Here is a 24413-nt window from a genome sequence, read left to right on the forward strand (position 1 = left end):
AAGTGTTGTCAATGAAACCAAGCCATGCTCCCACCATACCATCCTCTGCTATATTTACTGAAAGTCACAGGAAAATACATAGAATTTATGTTTAGTTCTCCTTGCTACATTTGTAAGTGTACCTTTGTGGGCTTCACTGAAAGGCTTCTCTTATTTGTTGCACTGTTTAATCAGTGCAACAAACCCAGACACTTCTCTTTGCAAATGAGCCTTTGAATGAATTCAAACTTCTTACACCAATTGTAAGCTGACATTTGTTGTAGGAGTTCTGTTTTGTAGCATGTACAAAGTCATGTTACACAGAAGTCACTGAATTGGCTTTGCAAACCAGATGTCACAGGATGCATTTTGATGTTTATAGAACTTTCAGGGTTGAACTGTTGTTTTGTATTTGTGAATTTACATTTTATTTCTTTTTTTTAATCATTCTTTTTCATATAACTTTTATGACATAAAAAAAGTTGGGGGGGGGGTACCATAATTTTCAGTGGCACAAAGATTACTGAAATCATAGAAACTTTAATTATGATGAATGTAGAGAAAGAAATACATCTCATTATTAAATAATAGTATGCATTTCTTTCTAAGGGGCTAATTGCACATTTTAGTATAATGAATATTTTTCACATCTCTGTATTAATTGCAAACTTGGCGAATAACCCCAGGGGCTCACCTCTGGTGAGTATGGGCTTGGCACACCCAGGGTCCTGAGCTGGATATCATCATTCTTTTCTTTCTTGGTGATTCCCTTTTACTTTCTCTCTCTCTCTCTCTCTCTCTCTCTCTCTCTCTCTCTCTCTCTCTCTCTCTCTCTCTCTCTCTCTGGTACAGCATAAGCTTCAGGCTTCCTTGTACCATATGGCTAATAATAATAATAATAATTCAAGATTCAGGAACTGTTCCTTTTTAGGTTTAATTTGCAAATGGCAGATTATTGGATGGGGAGGAGGGGGAAGAAAGAAGGGATAAGGAAAATGGTAGAGATACTGCCAATTTAACTTATTTTGAGTTGGTAAAAAAAGGGGTCTCATTTTGTTTTTTTATTTTATTGTAATATTGTAATAGACTTATTTTATTGTAATACAGAAATAAATAAAAAATAACTGATACATGCACCCTTGCTTTCTCCTTTTTTTTTTGTATCCTAATAATTAGTTTCCTAAACACACCAAGTTCTATTTTGCTGGAAAGTATTCCTATTATTGCAAACCTGGAATTGATTAAGTATGATTACTTTTTAAGATCATTAAATTCTATCCAGTCATACTCAATTCTAATCTACAATTAGTATTCAGTATGGCAGAAAAATTATATAACGTATGAGAACAGCAAAAGTTTTGCTGTTCTGATACAATAAATCCTAGGATTTATTAAGAGTTCATGTTGGTAAAAGTCTGAATTATGAAGCCTGAAATATCAAAAAATAATCCACATCAAGTTGCTTTTCCTGTTATTAAACAAAGGCATGGAGGGGATATATCTCCTATCCCCACAAAAAAAGGAAATATATTTTCTCTATATATTCAGAATATAGTGAATATGTAACAAAGACAACCTTGTGGGAATATGAGATATATCCCTCCCTATGCTCTTGTAAAAATTCAGAAAAGTGATTGAAGCAGGAAATTATCATCGCTTCCCTTTTTGCTTTTATATTTTTTAACCACTGTCACCAACAATCTTTCAGGGATAGGAAATATAGCATTCCTATGCCCTTGTTTAAAAATTAGAAAAGCGATAATCAGACAGTACATAAAGGGAAGCAATGATAATTTCCTGGCTCATATTCACTTTTTCAATTTTTAAACAAGGGTATGGTGGTGGTGGGGGGGGGATATATCTGCTATCCCAGCAAAGTTGACTCAGTAAAACATTCACTATATCCAGAATACCTAATATACAGCATTTCAGTCAGATAATGGAAAAGAATTCACAAATGCAATTATCAAATGAATTATTACCAATGCAAACTAGCATATACTAAGGTAAAAAAAGGTAAACTGCAGCCATTATCAATCCACTGCAGGATTGATTGATTGATCCACAATGATTCCTGTTGAGGAAAATGGACCATAATCTGCCACACTGGTCCAGTGTGGGTTGGCAGATTAACCATATTTAGCGGTCAGGGGTTTGAACCCCAATCAACTCAAAGAGCGTGTGCTACTGCAGTCTCACTCCTGACCACTTGGCTATGGAGGCCATCTAGCATATCCTAAGATTTACCGAATTTCAGGCTTTTAGTAACACACAGACACACACATATAATGTTAAAATTTTAAAGTAAGGAATAGTATATTTAGTAAGCTATAATTGACTGTAAGAATGTAAATAAATAAATGCAAAAGTAAAATTGAATTGCAAACAGTAATTAAGAGAAAAATTAGCAGTAATTAAACATCTGTAAATTATTGCCAATTTATCCTTAGTTAATTGCTGTCTGAAATTAAATTTATTTATATATTTTTTTTCCAAGTGTATTAGTTTTTGACTTTCTTTAAACTTTCATTCTTCCTACTTATCCTTACTTTTTCAGGTTTCATACATTGACCATCATACCCATCAACTTATTTTCACATTTCATTTATCATTAATTACACACATATGCACATACACACAAACAATTTAAATTATTACAAAGATAAAAAAAAAGAAAAAAAAGAAAAGCTCATTAAATATTAAAGCCATAGGTTCTAATATTCAACACAGATAACTTTGTATCAGCCATCTGCCTATATATTAAGGTGAAAAATTGGTGAATTATCACTTATGAAGTGTATAGATCATATGCATAAAAAAAAATTAAGTTGAAGCAGTAGCAGATACATCATTATTAAAAATAAATATGACCAATTGTGACATATTTCCTAAAAAAGAATAAAATAAAATAAAGACAAATTAAGTAATACTATTTTCCATACCTTTTCTTTTCAAGCTGCTACAAAATAGGGTAGCTTATTAAATATGCAATGTTTCAAATATCAAAACCAAACTATAGAAAATAAACAAGATATTAACAGTGGAAAGAGGATAGATAGCCTCTCAGTGTATTCTACACGAAGAGAGGCTTTTTTTAAGTTGTAATGTTTAAAATGATATATACCATTTTAATTGCATTATATGACATTGTGCTACCATTAAGACATTGTCTACTACAAAAGTAGCATGTCTAATGGTTGTTGTTGTTATTTGGTTTTTAGGAGCATTAGCAACTAAGGCCATATTGCTCCAGGGATATGCGGTGGTCATTTCCTGATCTTTCCGCATCCTCTGTATTTGGATGTCTAATGGTTTAATTCCATATCTGTTCAAGTTTTATTACAGCAAATGCTTTAATATTTGAAGAATATAATAAGCCACCAAACTTAGTAAAATCTCAGAAAGAAAAGGTATGGTTTTTACTGTATTAATTTTTATTTTACTTTATATGCCACTATTAGCCATATTTATTTTTATTCACTTATATGCTTCAGCCCTCCTTGGCAGCCTAGTTGGTATGATACATTACTGTTAACTGCTCATTGGGAGAGGTCTGAGTTTGATTCCCATTGATAACCAGAGGAATTTCTAACGTCCTCTTCATTTGAGGCTGTAGTTAGCCGAACTCAGGAAGAGGGCATAGAGTTTTTCCTGCACAACATGCAAATCAGCCCGCCCACACCCACACACACACACACACACACACACACACACACACACTTATTACTGGCCTCTGCTATGTCTATACTTTGAGCATACAATTCATACACTTCATAAGTAATATTTCACCAAGTATAGAGTTTGACTTTAATATATGGTTATTCATAATCTTATAAAAATTTAAAACTACAGCCGTAATATTAATAGGCAGTGATACTTGAACAGTGAAATGAAATTTTAGTGTCTGGAATTTTTCAAAATGATCGGAGGGAGTTTATGATGAGAGCATTATCAATCAATTTGGCTGTGCAAGGCTCATAAGGTAAAATTTTTCTCAACATGGCAAGTACTTGTTAACAGAAGAGACTGTTTTTACAGGAATTGTATTTAAATAGAAGAGGTGCAAGAATGGTTAAGTGGATTGAAAAACTGGCTAGTTTGGAGAGGATATACAGACTAATACTTTAATAGCAGCTGCAAGCAGAGGTGAAACTGATTCTTGTATTGCTTCTATTTGGAATACTGTAGCCTGAAAAGCAGAAGGGAGAGAATTTATGGCCTGTTGGAGGTCAACATGGGATTTATACAATAAGAGTTACTAAAAATGCAAACAGACACATGTTTACCTTGCTTGTATACTAATGCTAGATGTACAGTAAATAAATTGGTGAGTTTGAAGATTGGCTAAGCATTAAATGATGATATTATAGGTATAACAGAAACATAGTGCATTCTGATATTGGAAATGCAGAATTTGAATATGGTGATTATAATGTGTATAGAAAGGAGAGACATGAGGGGAAGGGGAGGATTCTTTTAGTTAAGAAGAACATAGATTCTAAAACAGTACAACCAGCAGAAAAGGTTACTAGAATAATATTGACTTAGTATGGTGTGACAGAAACATTAGGAAAACAAAAGTCAGAACTGGAGTCTATTATAGGCCAAATGACTGTGATGAGTAATAATGAACAACCATATAGACAAATAGAATGGGCCAGAAAATTAGAATGTCTTATCATAGGGAGATTTTAACTTTCCAGATACTGATTGGAACTCATGGGTTGACAGTATTCCCAGTAGCAAAACATTTCTTGAGTTGTTGGATGACTGCTTTCTTCACCATGTGTTAGAGAAGAAACAAAAGAAAGCAGTATTCTTTATCTGGTTATCAATAGTGATTCATCGTGTATTGAGATTCTTCAAGTAAAGGAACTTTTAAGTGGCAGTGATCAATAGCATACTGATGTGTGATTTAGTCAGAGAAATAATTACTGTTAAGGGTAAAGGGTAGGGTTTTTGTAAGGGTGACGATAATGGACTTAGGCATTTTTTAACCTCCTTTCACAGACAAAGAGATCTTCAGAGATGTGGACTAACAGATGGTGTTGACAAATGTAAATGCTTAATGAGAACTGTATAGAGAAGTAATCATAGTATAGGCCACTAAATGGTTTATACCAACTAAGAGATACTGTTCAAGATTTAGAGACTAAAATGGATGTTGGATGAACTGAAGCTTAGTGGCAGAGAATAAAAGTGCATGGTGTGATTATAAAAGGTCAGATTACACAAAGCCTTATGATAAGTACAAACTAGTGTGTAATCAATTACGCAGGAGGTTAGACAGACTAAGGCTGATTATGGTGTTCCTTGGCCAAGACTGCAAAGAAAATCAGCAAGGAATTCTTTGCATACATTAACAATAGAAGAAAAGAGATGAATTATGTTGGTCCACTGGATACAAATGGCATAAATATTGATATTCCTGTGCAAATTGCTGATAAAATGAATAAATATCTTGCTTCTATATTCACAACATGAAGAAGATTTTGGAGATGTGGTTAGTAAAAGCCTAATATTGACTGAGGATTAAGTGATTTTATAATAACAGAAAGTAAGGTGGAAGAGAAACTGCTTCAGCTAAAAGGAACAAAGTTCCCGGGGCTGATGGAATCTATCCAATTATACTAAAAGAAAATGCAAAAAAGATAGTTAAACCTGTAGACATAATGAGAGTATCCTCAGATTCAGCTGAAATACCTGCAGATTAGAGTGCAAATGTATCTCCTATTTACAAGGTTGGTTTAAAGGGTGAAGTGTGTAACAACTACAGACTTAAATTTAACCACTGTGCCACGGAAAATAATGGAATCAATTGTTAAAGAAGTAATGCAAGATCATCTTGACAAGAGTGGAGCCGTAAGGTAATCACAGCTTGGACTTGTTAAAGGGAGAACTTGCCTCACCAATCTGATTAGCTACTATGAGGCTGTTACAAAGGTGTTGTATGCAAAGAATAATTTTGGCATAATATACTTAGATTTCATTAATGTCTACAATTGTATAAATTAGAACAATGTGGCATTAGGGGAAAGTTACTACTAGGAATGGCTAAGTGACAGTAGACAAACAGTGGTTATAAATGGCCACTGCTCTTCATGAACTAATGCGATAAGTGGGATTCCACAAAGTCAGTGTTGGGCTCCTTACTGTTTTTAATATTTATTAATAATTCAAATTCAATTTTTAACAATTTTAAGGCTAAGAGAAGAAAACATGATTACTTATTAAGTAATCATGTTTTAAATTAAATATGTTAATTGTTTTAATATGTTAATTAAAGTAAACATATTACCATATGCTCATTTCAAAATAAAGTAAACATATTACCATATGCTCATTTCAAAATAAAGTAAACATATTACCATATGTTTACTTTATTTTGAAATGAGCATTTATTGACATTAGATTTTAATAATCTTTATTAAGTGTTTAATGAATCTTTATATTAGTTAAACCTTTACTGCATTCTAAATTGTTGGTGGTATCATCTCTGGTGCATGTCTTATGAATTACACTGAAAATAAAACACCCACAGAACAAAGTTTGCTTGAGGGGTAACAGAACAATCATGGAAACTTTTCTTCTCCCTTTTTGTATTATGGTTGTATTCATTACTTTGCCTTTTTAATACAGTACTGTGTAGCTGTTTAATATTTTAATAAATAAAACAGGCAAGCATGTACTGCATTAAAGGTATCTAAACACAGCTGAGGTGACCTCTGGTTCCAATTGCTACTTTCCACTGATGTTCAAGACAGGATATGTGTATTGTTCAGAAAACTAACTTGTTTCATACAATCTTGCTGTAAACTGACATTTGTATCATATGCTGAGAAATTGTGACTCAGAGAAGACATTCTCAATAAAAGCCATAATTTTTTTGTACAGATTTTGATGCTCTGATAGCTGCGGAACACTTTCTCATGACTGGGAAAACTGCTCTATGTCAATTATGGGGAAAAAAAAAAAAAAGAAAGAAAGAAAGAAAGAAAAGAAAAAACTCTTTACTTTTATTCCTATATACCAATCCTTTTGCACCATTGGTGAAAATATCTGTATGGTACTATGCTTTATTTAAGAGCTTCACATAAAGTAAAAAATGCTGCTGTTCGATAAGTGTTGGAAATGTTTGCTGCTCTTTCTTTGTAAAATAGTTGTGCTCTGTACAACTTTATTGTTTTTATGACAACCACTATAACAGTGGTTAGTTAATGATGGACTAGACATTTCTGTGATGGTATATAGATTCTTGCCTCTTTGCCACTACTAATATTACTAATGCAAAATTTCACAAAATTTATACATGCAAATTGCATACTTGTGACCATGCATGCTAGTCCATGACAGCCAGTCCAATAATGGGAAGAGTTTTTTTTTTTTTTTTTTTTTTCGGTAGTTGTTGGCGCATCGGCTTCTGTGGCCATAATGCACCTCCCAAGGTTTTTTTGCAGTACTTTGATCCAAGCCCGAGACGGGATTCGAACCCGCGACCAATGGGAAGAGTCATAAATAATTTATGTACAGAGGGTGTCCTTGAAGTTGACATCAATATTTATTGAGAGAATGGTTCCAATAAAATGCAAGAAGAAAAGTCTACACTCAGTTTGAAGTAGGAACAACAGGTTTTGAGTTAGAGCATTAAATAGATTAGTGACATCATTTCTGCTTCTAGTGTTTTGTGAACATCATGAAGTGGGGTATGCAAATCACATTGTTGCACATAATGTTATGTAAATTATTGTACTGTATTTTTTATAAAATGTATATTGAAAATGTATGGCTGCAATGAACTGAGGGTGCTGTGATACAACTTCATTACATACATGGCGAGTTGAAGATCACTAACATTAGCAGAATATGCAGACATTCACTTTGTGTATGGTGTATGTGAAGGAAATGCTAGAGCTGCAGCCACTGAATTGAATACCAATGTTGTTTTTTAACAAGGTGATACTGTAATTGGCGTGTGTTTGTCGATGTCCACCGTAAATTGGGGGAATGGAGTACAGTGAAGGGACACCATGACTGAGGCTGACCCTGTTCATATTCTACACAAGCAGAGGAAGAGGTGCTGGATATTCTGACAGATACCTCTACCAGTATATGAAGTTCCCGCTAGAACAAGTCATCCCGAAACCTTCTTTTGGCACACACTGTGTGAACTCAGGCTATATGCATACCATATGTAGAGAGTTCAAGCACTGCAAGCAGGAGATTCACTTGTGCATGAGCAGTTTTGTTTATGGATACTTAATTGTATCAACAACAGCCCAAACTTTCTTCTCAGTATCCTGTGGATTGACAAGGCAACATTTACAAGAGATGGGATAATCAACATACACAATCTCCATAAATGGTCAGTGGAAAATACTCACACCATTCGGCAATCCCATTTCCAAGTGAGGTTTAGTGTCAATATATGGACTGGCATGCAGGGGGTAACTTTATGCCCATCTAAACACTGATCATTACTTACAGTTTTTGCAGAGGATATTGCCAACACTTCTGGAAGATGTTCCTTTAATTGTATGTGCCAATATGTGGTTTCAGCACAATGGAGTGCCTTGACATTTTGGGTGACAAGTAAGAATGTTCTTAAATGATCATTACCAGAATCATTCGATTGGTTGTAGAGGTTCCTTGTCTTGGCTGCCACACACTCCCGACCTTAATCCATTGGATTTTTATGTGTGGGGTCACACAAAACAAACTGTTTATGCCACAGAGGTTGAATTGCATCCATGAAGCTGCTGCTATCAAAAACAACACAGTGCTATTCACATGTGTGCAATATTCCTTCTTAAGCCATGTTGAAGCCTCTCCTGTCACACAGCATTCACTTTGAACACCTTTTATAATATTTCTTTTGATCATGCTTCGTTTTGATTGCAATACTAATAATTCATTTACTCCTGCTGTACAATATTATTGAGTTTCTAATTGCTCTTCAAATTTGTAGCTAAATTTTAATCAATGAACATTTATTGTTCTGAATTTATTGATAACTATGTACAGTACATGTAACATTATTCAGATGCTTAGTAATAATTAAAATAAAAAAAGTTTTTAGATAAATCAAACATTTCTAATTAAAGTAAGCTTTTTCCTAACAACTGCTTTTCATAAATTTACTATTATATGCAAAATGATAGAAGCAGAAATGTCATCACTAATCTATTTAATGCTCTAACTCAAAACCCACTGCTCCTACTTCAAACCAATGTATACTTTCTTGTATTTAATGAACCATTCCCTGAATAAATATCAATGTTGATTTCAAGAACACCCTGTATATATATATTTTTTTTATTTTATTATTATTATTATTTATGACCCACCACCCAAAAAAATATAAAAGTATTAGAAACTATAGTATATTAGTACTGTATATAGGTTGAAGGTTGAGAAGAGAAGATACTTGTTGACATTAGACTTGGATTTCTGTATATTGTAATTTTTTGGGAAATACACGTGATGGAAGATTGTACCAGAGAACAGAAGTAGGAGGGATAAATGAGGAAGAGGAAAAGTTCATTCTGCGAATTTGGAGTTACACAGGGAATGGATGCTCACTGTTTGAGGCATGTTTAGACTGGTTTGGAAGAATTACAGATGCCAATTCAGAAGAACAGTGGCCATGGAAGTATCTTTAGAAAGGCATGCAGTAGAAATTCAATATTTGTGAGACAGACGATACATAAATGATATATATATGTGAATAACTGAAAATTTTTCTGATGTTATCACACTAACTTATTAAAGCCAAAAATAAAATGGAAGAGCTACTTGCTAATCTTTGCAAAGTGAGTGAGTGAATACAAAGAAATTGAAGTTAATGGATATAAATGAAGAAGATGAGGATCTAACAATAAAAACAAATGGAAGGATATTAAGAATTGTAAAAATTTGCACATTTTAAGTTCCACTGTTAATTGTAATCAGTTGTGTTCAATTAAAGTAAGAAAATGCAGGCAACTGCAAGAAAAATAATCACCAATATACAGAAATTCAAAAGCCACATTAAAAAATCAGATCGACTCAGTATAACTTTTTCTGTAACTGTAAAAGCCATGAAAGCTAGTCTCTAAAAGAATAAATGTGAAAAAGGTAGAAGTGCACTAGTTCTGTAGGGGGAAAAAACTTAAAAAATTTATCACAATAAAAAAATAAAACAAATAACTAGATTTGTGTTAAGGTAGGTGGAAACAAATGCCTTCTGGAATATATATTAAAATGAAAGCAAATTTTTGAACATATCTGTATCCAAGAAATTTGCATGAAAAAAAAAAAAGTAAGCTTTCTTGAAAAAATTTATTATGAAGAGGAATGGGGGGGGGGGTAACTGTAAGAAAATTATAAATGGATGGTATCAAGGAAGCCCTGAATGTCACTAGTATAGTATCTAGTAGATTTAGATGAGTTTAAAAAAGGAGAAAGTTGGAGGAAATGCAATGTTGTCATTACAACAGCACTAAATGGAACTCTGTAATCCAAATAGAGAAGACTCTATATAATGATAGTAGTTGTTTGGCCTCTGTTCTTAAAGTGATTTTTTCCAAAATGCTATAATTCACAACATTCCAGTGGCAATGATTCCTCACTGTGTTAAATAATGACAAAAATTATTAAGCATGCATATCTGCATGCATTATTATTCTGGGATTATTATTGAAACTCATGTCTGCAGTACTAATTGTGATTTATGAACAACTATAAAGAATTCATGCTCTTATGGATTCTGGAGCCTTTAATTTCTACTCAAGAAATTTTAATTCTGTGAGAGAAATTTTAATTCTGTTTATGTTCATCACTAATAAATATTTTTAATGATATGTTTTATCTGGCCATATAAATATAAAACAAAAAGTAAATTTTACTAATTATTACTATTCTTACTAAATTTTTACTAAACATTCTTGCTAATTAAATAAACAGCATACTAATTATTATCAGTGTATACTAATATAATTAACAGTATACAACTTCTGTATATATCACTTATTTTACACAAGTAGAATAATTAATGTAAATAATTTTTTATATAATACACACCAAAAGTAAGCATTATTATGAAACCATTGAATGTCAATGGAAATTGTATATATAACAATTTTTTTTAACAATTAAGATTATGCAACTTACAGTGTACTTCACACAACAACAACACTTCAAAATTATTCAAAATCTCACCGGTATCCATCACCACTGAATGGGGATGAACTAAAATTCATTAACATTCTATTCTTACCTTATTTTTTGCAAATAGAAAAACGTTTTCAGCATTCAAAAATATAATGGAAGGTACAGTTAAGAATATAAGATCACATTATCAAGATACATTATATAACAGCTCTTTCTTGATTTCTTATTTTTGGCATGATATATGTGCCTTGGGAATCTTAGAAATGCAGCTGAAGATTAATAAAATGATGACTATACACAGATTTTTATGTAAATTAATAATAACTATACTATGAGGTGTTAGCTATTGCAATAAGTATATAACATCTGTACATTTTTAGAAATAATGAATTGTCAATGATACTACTCTTTTAATCTACATACTGTGAGGTACTCATCAAATTTTTTGGATATCAAGCCAGATATTTTTTAAAGATTCACATGCTTTATTAAAAACACATCTAACTATTTAGTATAGTTCTAATTTTTTTCTATGATCTAGAGTACGGTAAGATTATTCAGTTAATATATACATTAGTATGTAGTAGAGAGAAATAACATTTGTAATTTATACAAATTATTATTCAAAATCACTTAAATTCATAATATAAATATCGTGGATTAAAAAATAAATACCCATGTCCCTTAAATAATCATTCTACGTCGTTGTCAACATTCTTTCTATCTAAAAATCTTCAACAAGTTTTGATGGCATATATATTTTTTTTCCCTACTCTAACAGGAAACAGCACCAAGTATCAAGGCAAAGTGCAATTTTTATCTATCTGTAACAGTTATAAATACTACAAATACTCCTGCAACCTTTCCTTTTTTTTTTTTTTTTTTTTTTTCTTTCTTTTTTAACATATATTATAACATAAATATATTGGATAATTTTGAAAATGAACTATGAAATCAGAATATATAAAGTAGTATATTTTAAAATTTAATAATAATAATAATAATAATAAATAGAGAGAGAGAGAGAGAGAGAGAGCGAGCGAGCGATATGCATGCATGCACATGAAAATGCCACACACACATACACACAGCTTTGCATGAAATAAACAATTTTGGGAAGAAAATTTCTTCTCATATTGTTTGTGGAAATACACAGTATTGGTGAGGTATAAACAGACAAAAAAAGTTCAACAAAGATGACAGAGAAAAGTGCTCGGTTAAATTAGCACTTCATGTCCAAGAGATTTATTGAATAATATTTGATATGACTACACACACTGCTAAGTTTTCTGTAAAAGTTAAGTAATTAGAGCCACATAATCCATTCCATGAGTTAAATTATAAAAGCAGTGCAAGTCATTATAAATGTAAATTCTGTCAGCATCAAGAGCTATATGATTAAGGCAAACATGTCAGGCCGCTACAATAACAGGGAGATGTAATAATTAAGAATCAGAATGATAAATGTATACAAAGGCCTATGTATATGGGGAATTCTGTTTTGTCCCTTTTTCAGTAACATTGTATGTCCATCTTTTGTAAGATCTTGGCTGAACTCATACTAGCTAAAGTGCAAAGTATCTGCAGATATTATGGCTGTTGCAGTCTGTATCTTAAAGACTACAGTAAACTACAAATATGCAAAATATAATGTAGTATTGTCTTGTACATAACCATATGCAAAACTTTAGTTTAAACTTGCTGTATTATAGCTAATGGCACTTTTATTTCATTAACATTTAAAGCAGCAACAGTCAGATCTATAAACCATTCACTCCTTTTTTGACCTGTGTGTTTGTGTGCATGCTTGTGTGCACACACACATATCTATATAATATGTGCGAACAATTAGTTAAAGAAAAATCTATCAATACATTAAATCAGTAATAAATTTTGTTAAAAATGACTAAATAGAGCAGTTTACTAGTGACATACATTTAATATTTGCACACACACACACATATATATATATATATATATATATATATATATATATATATATATATGCATGCAGTAAAATAAGTATGGCAAAAGAATTTTATGCTTAAATTTTAATTATTATAAAATGACTGGTAATAATTATTAACTAACATAGCTAGCTGAGAAAAAGAGCCATCACTAGTGATAGTCAACCTGTTGATTCAGAGCCTTATCAACTCAGTTGTGGGTATTTTTACAAATTTCAATTTCTTAAGCAAGTGGCTACAGTTATAAAGGCAATGACATTTAAAAACCTGAAAGTAGCTTGTTCTCTTTCTGAAGCTGATATCCATTGGTCTAGATCAGTAGTGTGCAACCTGGGAGATCACCATTCCTGAAGGGATTGCAAAATGTTTTCGATGGGTCATTGAGAGCTTGCTGAGAGTAGAACCTAATGTGAACTACATTATAATATTTTTTCCATTCTAGATAGGTGGGGGAATCATGGAAATTGAATTAAATGAATGGCTGTTGCATAAAAAAGGCTGCATGCAACTGTCTAGACAGCTAGTTGTATCGTGCTAACAAATAAGTTTTTAATGAACATATTGCATGAGTTTAAAGCAGAAGTCACTAAAAAGTAAATTTATAAATGTAACGCTGTACCATTTTACAGTAATGTTCAAGGTAAGGAAAACTGCACTAAGTGTATATTTAAGTTTTATCCTAATTTTTAAAAAAATATTCTCATTTAATAAATATTTTCTCTGAATTATTCTAAAACTCCAGGGTTCATCAAGTCATATTTTTATTGCTTTTTTTTTTTTTTAAATAAATCTTCAGCATTTCACATAAAGAAATTCAAAGATAAGATTTATGGAGTTTACTGAATAAAATTAAAATTTTTAATATAAATTTTTATAAAAACTACTGAACAGTAATAATATTGACACATAAATATGTCATATGGATTTTTTTTTTTTTTTTTTTTGTAGATCTCAGGATTGCTTAATGTGAAATGTGAAGATTTATGATACAAAAATGAAGTATTTTCATATTGTTATTGATCTGAAAAATGACAACTGATTTTGAGATTTAGAGTTAGTTCTTTGTGCAGAATAAATCAGTATTCCCTGAAGATCTAAAAGAAAGATGGCCAATTCCTATCATAAAAATAACTAATATCTAACAAATAACTTTGAAGGAATAATTTCAAATATGAAAGACAGTACTTAACAGACAGATACTGTACCAATGATAACAAATTCATGAGGCCCCATACACTTCTCTAGCCTGATAAAACTTGGCAGTTAAAAAGTGGCTCAGTAAATGAGCACCTGAAGCACCATTAGGACAAAGAACTCTAGTTGCAAACAGTTCATTCATTTTTTTTGTTGTGATTTTCATGCTGCCAGACCAATTTTGGTCTGATGCAGCTCTTTGTGAAATTTTCCAATATCTTGAGTACACATCAATTTTCAGTCGAATACATTATCCTTATGATTTACTTTATACTCACCTTTGTATACCTTTAATATTACTCTTACCAGTAATCAAGGCTTATGAAAAAACACTGAATTCATCTTCCACTGATTAGAATTAGAAGAACATCTGGCAGATTGCTGGGCTGAAATATTCTGGCGATTTCTTATATATTTAGTATAAGGTTCATTATCCAAGTGGTGCAAGCAGAAAGCTGCGGCCACTGGCTTTGTTCTGTTTCGGCCACTAAGTGTCTATATTCCTTAATTTGGCATCACATGGTGGGAAGTTACTGTCCAATTGAATGTATATTTCAAACATTATACCATTTCATCCAGAAATCCAATCTCGTTAAGGGCTGTACCACAAGGCATACTGAAGATGAAGGAGAAATAGTTTAAAGAAAGAATATAAAATATGAAGATGGCCCATTCAAAGAACACTAAGTGATGTTCATGAGGAATAATTTATCCACAAAGGATGCTGAAATAGCATTGCAGGCACTCTTCCCACAGGAAACGGCAATGGTTGCAGCATGTGCAACACCTGTGCACAGATCTCTGCAGGTTTGCTGACTGGCTTTATCCAGCCATAGCGGCACTTGGAGTCACCAATACTGTACAAGCTAGAGAGCACCCCAGTCAGCCAAAACTGTCTATGGAGACTAGGGAATTCAGTTGTGCACCTGCTGGAAGGTTGACCAATGAGGAAGGATGGAAAAGTTTGAACCAGCCAATTACAATATTCGATAAGTCCAAATCATCCAGCATGATTTGAGCTACACCCATAAAAACTTTTTTCTCCATACGGCCATAGTCACCCCATACTGTAACCTATAATAAAATTTGGATATCAAAAATTTTAAATATGAGTAAATTAATTAATTTTTTAAGAAAATTAATTTTACCTAATGTTTTAAAGAAAATCATAAATATCACAATTAGAGTACAAAGTTGTTTAACGAATGCATTTCAAACGTGCATTATCTATTTGAGAAAAAACGTATATAAATTGGTAAAATATGTATAAACAAGCACTTACAAAAATAAATAAAAAGTGATGTAGCAATTGTTTTTAATACATGAGAAACTTAAGACATATCTAGGTATTTGCATAAATAAAACAAAACATTTTATAATCTCTGACCAAGTTGTAGATTTTCAGACTAATCTGAAAGATAAAATAAATTTAATTTAATGCTAGATATCTTTTAAAATTCTACAGCTGTAATAAAGTACAGCAAAACCTCTTTATAACAAAATTGAAGCACCTAATTTGTGTGATTTTTCATAAGAAGATTCTTTGTATAAAGTTGTTTTCAAAAACATCATGTTTTTACATTTGAATGTTTTACATATGTTATTAGTTACATGTATTAATAATTTTATAATTTTGAAAAAAATTATTTCCACAAAGTTCATTTTATGAAAAAAATAACAAATAATATATTTTTTCATTCCTGTGACACTGAAAAATTTTCATAGAAAACAATTCTCCATGTTCTGTGGAAACTTACTTATGTGGAATATCTCTGTACTACTGAGCTATTCCCTTTAATAATCGAAAGTTGGATAACTTTCTACTGATATCACTTTTCAGTATTTAAAATAGTAAAATTCAGATATGTACATTAGAAACAATAGAATAGTAATAGACAAATAATATAAAAATGGAAATACAGCATTAAAATATTTTATGTGATTTAGCCAAATAAAAGTCACATTTTCAGGTATGGAACGCAAACATTTTTAATAATTTTTCATGTTTGGTAAAAAAAAAAGAGTAATTCTAAGTTATATGGGTAAATGAAATATTGTATGTAAATTTGTATTATACAATTGATACATAATTTTGTATGTACAAAATTATGTATAATGCTGAACAAACAGCAAGAATTTCATTTTCTTTGAAGAAAACCTTCGTGTTAATTGTTTTCTTATTCGTGTTAATTGTTTTCTTATTGTTTTCTTCGTGTTAATTGTTTTCTTACAATAAGAAAACAATTAAACAATTCTTTATCTTATATACTACTGCATATTCCACCTTATATAGAAGCATTAAATTATAAACACAAGCAGCATTTATCCATTACATCAAGTTTGGCATTAAGAACAAGTTCTGCTTCATTGTCCCCACATTTGTAATCAATTTTTGGGCTGTGAATGTTAACTAGACTTTTCAGTAGTAACGCCTGATGTGGCAGGTCTGGAATCCTCAAAAGGTATGTTCAATTTATAAATAATGTACTTTGATATTTCAGCCCATTTCTAATTTTATTTTCCTATACACTTTCTTCAACATACTTTGTATTGCCGATTGATTGTTGTTGTTTGTTATTTGGTTTTTAGGAGCATTAGCAACTAAGGCCATATTACTCTGGGATATGCAGTGGTCATTCCCTGACCTTTCTGCATCCTCCGTATTTGGTGGTGATGGGCTCGAACCCCGGTCTAATCAAGAAGCGTGTGCTACACACTGCTGCTCCTTCCCACCTCGCTACGGAGGCGCCTTGCTGATTGAAGAACATCTTGTTCCTGAAACAGTTTGCAATTGATGAAGGTTTTGGGTTTTTCCAAACCATGCAGAATCTCTGCATAAGCTTGTAGAATATTTCATTTAAAATGTGAATGCTTATTGCAGTGTTCCATATTTTGCAGAAAGTGCTGAACCAACATTTCCTATATTCCATCTTAAGCTGGGATATTACATCCTGATCCAGGGGATGTAAATTACTCAAATAATCTTGGGGGTAAAAAATTATCCTTACATTTATTTAAATTAAGTCCTCTATATTATGTTGAGAAGAAATAGAAGGATTTTCCTATTTTATCCACCCATACAAGCTTGTTTGTTTGTTATTTGGTTTTTAGGAGCATTAGCAACTAAGGCCATATTGCTCTGGGATATGCGGTGGTCATTCCCTGACCTTTCCGCATCCTCCGTATTTGGTGGTGATGGGCTCGAACCCCGGTCTAATCAAGAAGCGTGTGCTACGCACTGCTGCTCCTTCCACCCGGCTACGGAGGTGTCCCCCCATACAAGCACCTGAAGTCAGCAGCCATCTTCTAAAAGGGGATAAGGTCATCTATGCATTTGAATTATTTTTGTAGAAACAAAAGGGAACATAAATTTAAACTGGAAAAGGATGGTTGCAGGATAGATGTGTGAAAATTTGCTTTCAGCCAAAGAACAACTGATTGTTGGACCAGATTTTGTTCGTTTTTGTGGTGTGGAAGTGGTGGTTTGAATAAATTTAAGGAAAGATTATTTAAGGGTTGTCAAGTGTTTGCATTTTTTTTTTTTTTTTTTGCTAATGGTGTTGGTTATTTTTTTGTTTGCTTCCTTGAATCATATGCTACTACCAATACTAATAGCTATAAACGTTCAGTTAAAATAGTAAGTATCATAAAGTATTATGATACTTACTATTTTAACTATATTACTATATTACAATTCAAAGGCTGACACAAGTAATTATAGACCTGTGAGCTTAACTTCTGTTCCAGGAAAATTAATGGAGGCACTGGTTAAAGAAGCACTGCAGAATCATTTAGACAAGACTTCAGTTATAGCTCAGACACAGCATGGTTTTGTTAAGGGGAAGTCTTGCCTGACCAACTTGATTGGATACTATGATGCAGTCACAAAAGAACTGGATGCAGGGAATAACTTTGATATTATATACTTGGATCTTAGAAAGGCTTTTGATACTGTTGCACATGGAAGACTGCTACACAAATTGGAGCAGTGTGACATTGGAGGCAAATTGCTGCTATGGATAAAGGGGTGGTTGAGGGGGAGAAGACAGAGAGTGGTAATCAATGGACACTGCTCATCGTGGACTAATGTTATTAGTGGAGTCCCTCAGGGCTCAGTGTTGGGTCCATTATTGTTTTCTGTATTTATAAATGATATTGATGATGGTATATCAAGCTTAATGTCCAAGTTTGCAGATGATACAAAGGTTGGCAGGGTTGTCAAGGACACTACTGACACTATGCTGCTGCAACAGGATCTGGAAAGGTTGAGCAGATGGGCTGAGAGGTGGCAAATGAAGTTTAACATTGACAAATGTAAAGTACCACACATGGGAAAAAGCAACCCCAGAGCAACGTATCAACTCTGTGGTACTACACTGACAGTGGTAGAGAATGAAAGGGACTTGGGAGTGATTGTGCAGGCAGATATGAAGTTCTCTGAGCAGTGCAGACGGGCTGCAAGAGTAGCTCATGGAGTATTGTCAATGATATACAGGAATTTTTCCAGCAGGGATAAGGAGGTGATTATTCCATTGTAGAAGGCAATGGTCAGGCCACACCTAGAGTACTGTATACAGGTCTGGAGGCCTCATTTCAAGAAGGATGTAGAGCTGCTGGAACGAGTACAAAGAAGGGCAAGAAGATTAGTGAATGGAACAAAGGGGTGCTCTTACGAAGAAAGGCTTAAGTTTTGCAAATTACAGTGTCTGGAGACTAGGCACCAGCGAGGTGATCTGATAGAGGTGTATAAAGCCTTGAATGGTTTAAGCATGCTTAATGCTGATGGGATTCTTCCTCTAGCTCAGAAAAATCACCTGAGAGGGCATAAATTCAAATTGAGGAAAGACAGATGTAGGATAGACGTGCGGAAATTTGCCTTTAGCCAGTGGGTGGCTGGTTGGTGGAACAGACTGCCATCCCTTGTGGTGGAGGTTGATAGCCTAAATAAGTTTAAGGCTCAGCTGGACAGGTATTTTGAACGAACAGAGGGGTGAAGTGGAAGTGGGTTTTTTTTTTTTTTGGCTGATGCTGCATAAGCTTGCTTTCTTGCATCAAATGCCTCTACTAATGCTAATGCTAATGCTAATTACTTCCTATTTATTTTTCCTTTGTTTAAGCAATAATTTTCTCAGTGTAGCACTGGAACATTTCGAAATTAGTTTTACACAATTACAGTTTGATTCATCAGATGATTGAACAGCAGCAGCGGATTAGGAAATATCTGACCTCGACAGGCTTAAAATACTCATTGTGTCAAATTCATCTGTTGTCTCTACCGTTCTCCCAACTACACTAATCACTTGGAGCTCTTTGACTTCCTCTCTTTGCAACTTGACTTTCTCCAGTCCAACTTTCCTAACAGTGAGGTAATTTTCCGTGGTGATTTTAACATTCGCAACTCCAGCTGGCTTCCGTTTTCTAGCCGCACCGACCCAGCAGGTCGAGATGCTGAGGCTATTGCAATTACTAATGACCTAGCACAGATTGTTCATTTACCTACAAGAATACCGGACAATACTAATCATATAGCCAATACGCTTGATCTTTTTCTCACAAACAACCCTTCTAAGTACAAGGTCGAAGTGAGAGGTCCTTTAGGCACTTCAGATCACAACTTGGTGATTGTCTCTTCTCCAATGGAACCTTTATCTCATAGCTGTTCCCAACCTCATATTGTTTGGCATTACAAGAATGCAAAATGGGATGACCTGCGAGACTTCTTTTCTTCTTTTCCTTGGTCTGATTACTGTTTCAAAACTTCTGATGTCAACGTTTCCTCAGATCGTGTCAGTGAAATTATTCTTGCAGGAATGGAATCCTTTATCCCACACTCCACTTTAAAATCTCGTCCTTTATCTAAACCTTGGTTTTCCAATAAATGTGCTAAGGCTGTCCAAGAGAAGAATGTTGCATATTGTAATTGGCTTGTTTCTAATTCTTCAGTTTCATTTTCTACCTACACCAAAGCTCGCAACAATTGTAAAGCAGTTATTAATCAGTCCAAACTAGAGTTTGAACAGGCTAATAGTGGAAAACTTGCTTCTTGCCCTAACGGTAGCCAAGCATTCTGGTCTCTTGCCAAAGCTATTAGCCGCAACTTTTGCCCATCTCTGCTCCCACCTCTGTCCAAACCAGATAGTTCTGTTGTCACTTCAGCCAAGGATAAAGCTGACCTGCTAGCATCCCATTTTTCTTCCAGCTCATGTATTAATGATCTTGGTAAAACACCTCCCACCATTCCTAACACGCTCCATTCAATGCCTCCTGTGGTCTTCCGTCAAAAGGATATCAGAAGGATTTTGATGAATCTTGATGCTAAGAAAGCTCCAGGTCCTGATGGTATTTCTCCACTTGTTCTCAAAACCTGTGCTCCTGAACTTACTCCTATTCTTTGCCACCTTTTTTTCACTTTCTTATTCCAAAGGTGTTTTTCCTTCTGCTTGGAAATTTGCTCATATCCAGCCAGTTCCTAAAAAGGGTGACAAATCTCTCCCATCCAATTATCGTCCCATTGCAATTACTACTACTCTTTCTAAAGTAATGGAGAAATCAATTAACCGCCAACTCTTAAACTACCTAGAAACCTTCCGTCTGATCAACGATCGCCAGTATGGATTCCGTCAGTGTCGATCCACTGGTGATATTCTGGCTTATGTTACCCATTTATGGACTAATTCAATGGAAAGGTTCGTGAAACACAAGTAGTTGCTCTGGACATCTCAAAGGCTTTTGATCATGTTTGGCATAAAGGTCTTCTAAACAAGCTTCCATCTTATGGTTTGCCAACTGTATTTTGTAATTGGTTATCCAGTTTTCTCTCTGATCGCTCACTAAGGATGATGGTAGATGGTTCTCTGTCTTCTAACTTCTCCACTAATGCTGGTGTCCCCCAAGGTTCAGTTCTTTCCCCCACTCTTTTCCTCTTGTATATCAATGACCTTCTTCCATTGACTGGAAATCCTATCCATAGTTTTGCTGATGATAGCACTTTGCATTCAACTTTCCATTTTGAGAAACCTTGTCCTGCTCAATCAACTTCAAGTTCTCGAAAATCTGCTGCCAATTCCTTAAATGCCGATCTTCAGGTAATTCTCCAGTGGGGCAAAGACAACTTAGTTCATTTCAACCCTTCTAAAACTCAGTCTTGTCTTATATCTCGCAAAAAGGATTCTTCTGCTCCTATGCTTATCTTTAGTGACACTCCGATTTCTAGGAAAAATGATATATCTCTTTTGGGGATTACCCTGACTTCTAATCTCTCTTGGCACAAGCACATTACAAATATTGCTTCCTCTGCATCTAAAAAACTTGGTTTTCTCTTTCGCTCTCGGCGTTACTTTTCTTCCAAACAGCTGCTCACTCTGTATAAATCGCAAATCCGCCCTGCCATGGAATATTGTTCCCACATCTGGGGAGGTGCCCCCAAAATCTCTCTCAGGCTTCTTGATTCCATTCAGAAGAGGGCAGTTAGGTTAATTAATGATTCATCTCTAACAGAGTCTCGCCACTCGCTTTCTCATAGACGCACTGTTTCTGCTGCATGCCTCTTCTACAGATACTTCCATGGGCACTGTTCTACTGAATTGTTTGGATAATTCTTCTGAATAATTCCCGTTCTCTCTTTCAAAACAGTCGAAACACGTGCCTCCACCAGCCAACATCCATTTACCGTCCAACTTCAAACCCACAGAACCAACTTTTCATCTTCGTCATTTATTCATTCAACTGCCGTTTTCTGGAACAATCTTCCTTCATACGTATTTCCTGAAAATTACAATCTACAGAAGTTCAAGTCCAATATCAACAAATATCTTCTTTCGTCTTCTCAACCTCCAACCCAAGCACGGTACTAAGTACTATAGGTTCTAATACCTCTCGTGTTTGGGGTTCTCATAAAAAAAAAAAAAAAAAAGTTAAAACAATAGAAGTTCACAGAATTCTTAGTTGTAAAAAGGTAAGAGCCTGATTTGTATATGAATGATTGCAGAAAATTAATAAATGCAACACGAATATTAGTAATATGGCTGGTGGAAAATGTGTTAACAAACTGGAGACAAGAAAAGCAGAACTACATGGCAGTTTGCTTTTTATTGATTGGAGCAAGTGACTTTTGTTCACCATGGGAGCAAAATTTTTATAGAATCTAGTGATTATTTTCTTTAGTATGTTAGGTAAAATACTAGGGGTAAGAATATTCTAGACTTGATCATTACCCATGAGCCAGATGACATCATAGTGCTCACAGTACAGAAACCATTAGTAGTAGTAGTGGCATGTGATGCAAGAAAGCAAGTGTATGAGCTTATGCAGCATCAGCCAAAAAAAAAAAAAAAAAAAAAACACCATTCTCTCCAAATGCCTGTCCAATTTCTCCTTAAATTTATTTAACCTATCGACTTCCACAACAACAGATGGAAGTTTGTTCCAGCAATTAACCACCCGCTGGCTAAAGGCAAATTTCCGCACATCTATTCTACATCTGTGTTTTCATAATTTGAAATTATGCCCCCTAGGTTCGTAATCTGAACAAGTGGAAGGATCCCATAAGAATTCAGCATGCTCAACCCATTCAAGGCCTTATACACCTCAATCAGATCACCATGCAGGTGCCTAGTCTCCAGCCACTGCAATTTGCAGAACTTAAGCCTCTCTTGGTAAGAGGATCCCTTCATTCCCCTCACCAATCTTGTTGCCCTTCTCTGTACACGCTCAAGAAAATCTATATCCTTCCTAAAATGAGGCTTCCAGACCTGTATGCAGTACTCAAGGCATGGCCTGACCATTGCCTTATACAGAGGGACAATCACCTCCTTTTCCCTGCTAGCAAAATTCCTATATATCATTGACAAAACCCCCATGAACTGCCCTGGCAGACTGTCTGCATTGGTCAGAAAACTTCATATCTGACTGCAAAATTACTCCCAGGTCTTTTTCATTTTCTACCACCTTAAGTGTAGTACCACACAGTTAGTACGTTTCTCTGGGGTTACTTCTACCCATATGCAGTACTTTGCATTTGTCAAGGTTAAACTTGACAAATAGTAGCAAGTTAGCATTCAGCCCTTAGTTGGAAGGTGAAGAAAGAGGTCACTGGTGTTAAAGGTATGCGTAATTTCAGGAAAGGAGAATTATGATAATTTAAGATACTACATGACCTTTATCCACTGGGCAGACAGCAGACATAAGGTGAATACATTAGAATTACAAAATGCCTTGAAAGAAACAGTCATAAAAATGATGAATGCATATATACCATTAAGAAAATGTGGCACTAGGAGGATGCTGAGATGGATGAATAGAGAGCTGGTTGGTCAAATGCAGCAGAAAAAGACAGCATGGAAAAGTTCGAGTGCTGAAAAGTACTGAAGTCTATAACAGCAACAAGTTGATCTATAATGGTAACATAGAAAAGGACTACCTATGAGAAATCACTGTCTAAGACTGAGAAATCTAAATATGAGAAATCAATATCTAAGAGAGCAAAGAATAGGGACAAGGAGTTTTTAATATATGTGAATACAAAAAAGAAGAAAATGAATCGGATTGGATCCCTTCATATATTGGTTGTGAAAAAGTCTTGGATAACAAACAGATGCTGCTGAATTGAACAAATACTTCATATCAATCTTTACAAACAATAGGCCCTTCAAAGTGAGGAGACATTGTGAGGAGCCTGAGCAATACTGAAATTACAGATAATTGTTTATTAGATAAACTGGAGTTGGAGAGAGAGAGAGAGAGAGAGAGAGAGAGAGAGAGACACTTATGTTGAGGGCATTAGTAGCAAAGATCATGTTTAAATAAATTAGTTATATATAAAACACAGTTCCTCATGAGTTGCATGTAGAAAATAATTCTAAATTGTTTATTAACATTAGCATTAGTTGAGGTATATGATACAAGAAAGCAAACTTATAGAGCTTCAGCCAATACATAAAAATACAAACCAAAAAAAAAAAAAAAAACGCTTCCCATTTCACCCATCCTGTCACTCCGAAAGTTTGTCTAGTTCAGCCGTAAATTTATTTTAACTATCAACTTCCACAAACAGCAAGTGGAAGTCTGTTCCAGCAATCAACTACCTGCTGGCTAGCAAAAGATGCTAAGAAAAACAGCAAGGATTTC

The 24413-nt window shown here is 34.1% G+C and overlaps 1 protein-coding gene across 1 annotated transcript in view; it reads right to left on the reverse strand.

The window, feature by feature from the left end:
- Positions 1-15170: 15170 nt before the first annotated feature.
- Positions 15171-24413, reverse strand: part of LOC150077846 (regulating synaptic membrane exocytosis protein 2-like) — a 723475-nt gene continuing 714232 nt past the window's right edge. Inside the window, exon 23 of the mRNA XM_090384380.1 lies at positions 15171-15362. Coding sequence (XP_090240506.1) covers positions 15171-15362 — 192 coding nt within the window. The remainder of the gene's footprint in view (positions 15363-24413) is intronic.

This window comes from Mastigoproctus giganteus, chromosome 11, assembly GCF_048544385.1.
Source record: "Mastigoproctus giganteus isolate SK-2022 chromosome 11, ASM4854438v1, whole genome shotgun sequence".
NCBI lineage: Eukaryota > Metazoa > Arthropoda > Arachnida > Uropygi > Thelyphonidae > Mastigoproctus > Mastigoproctus giganteus.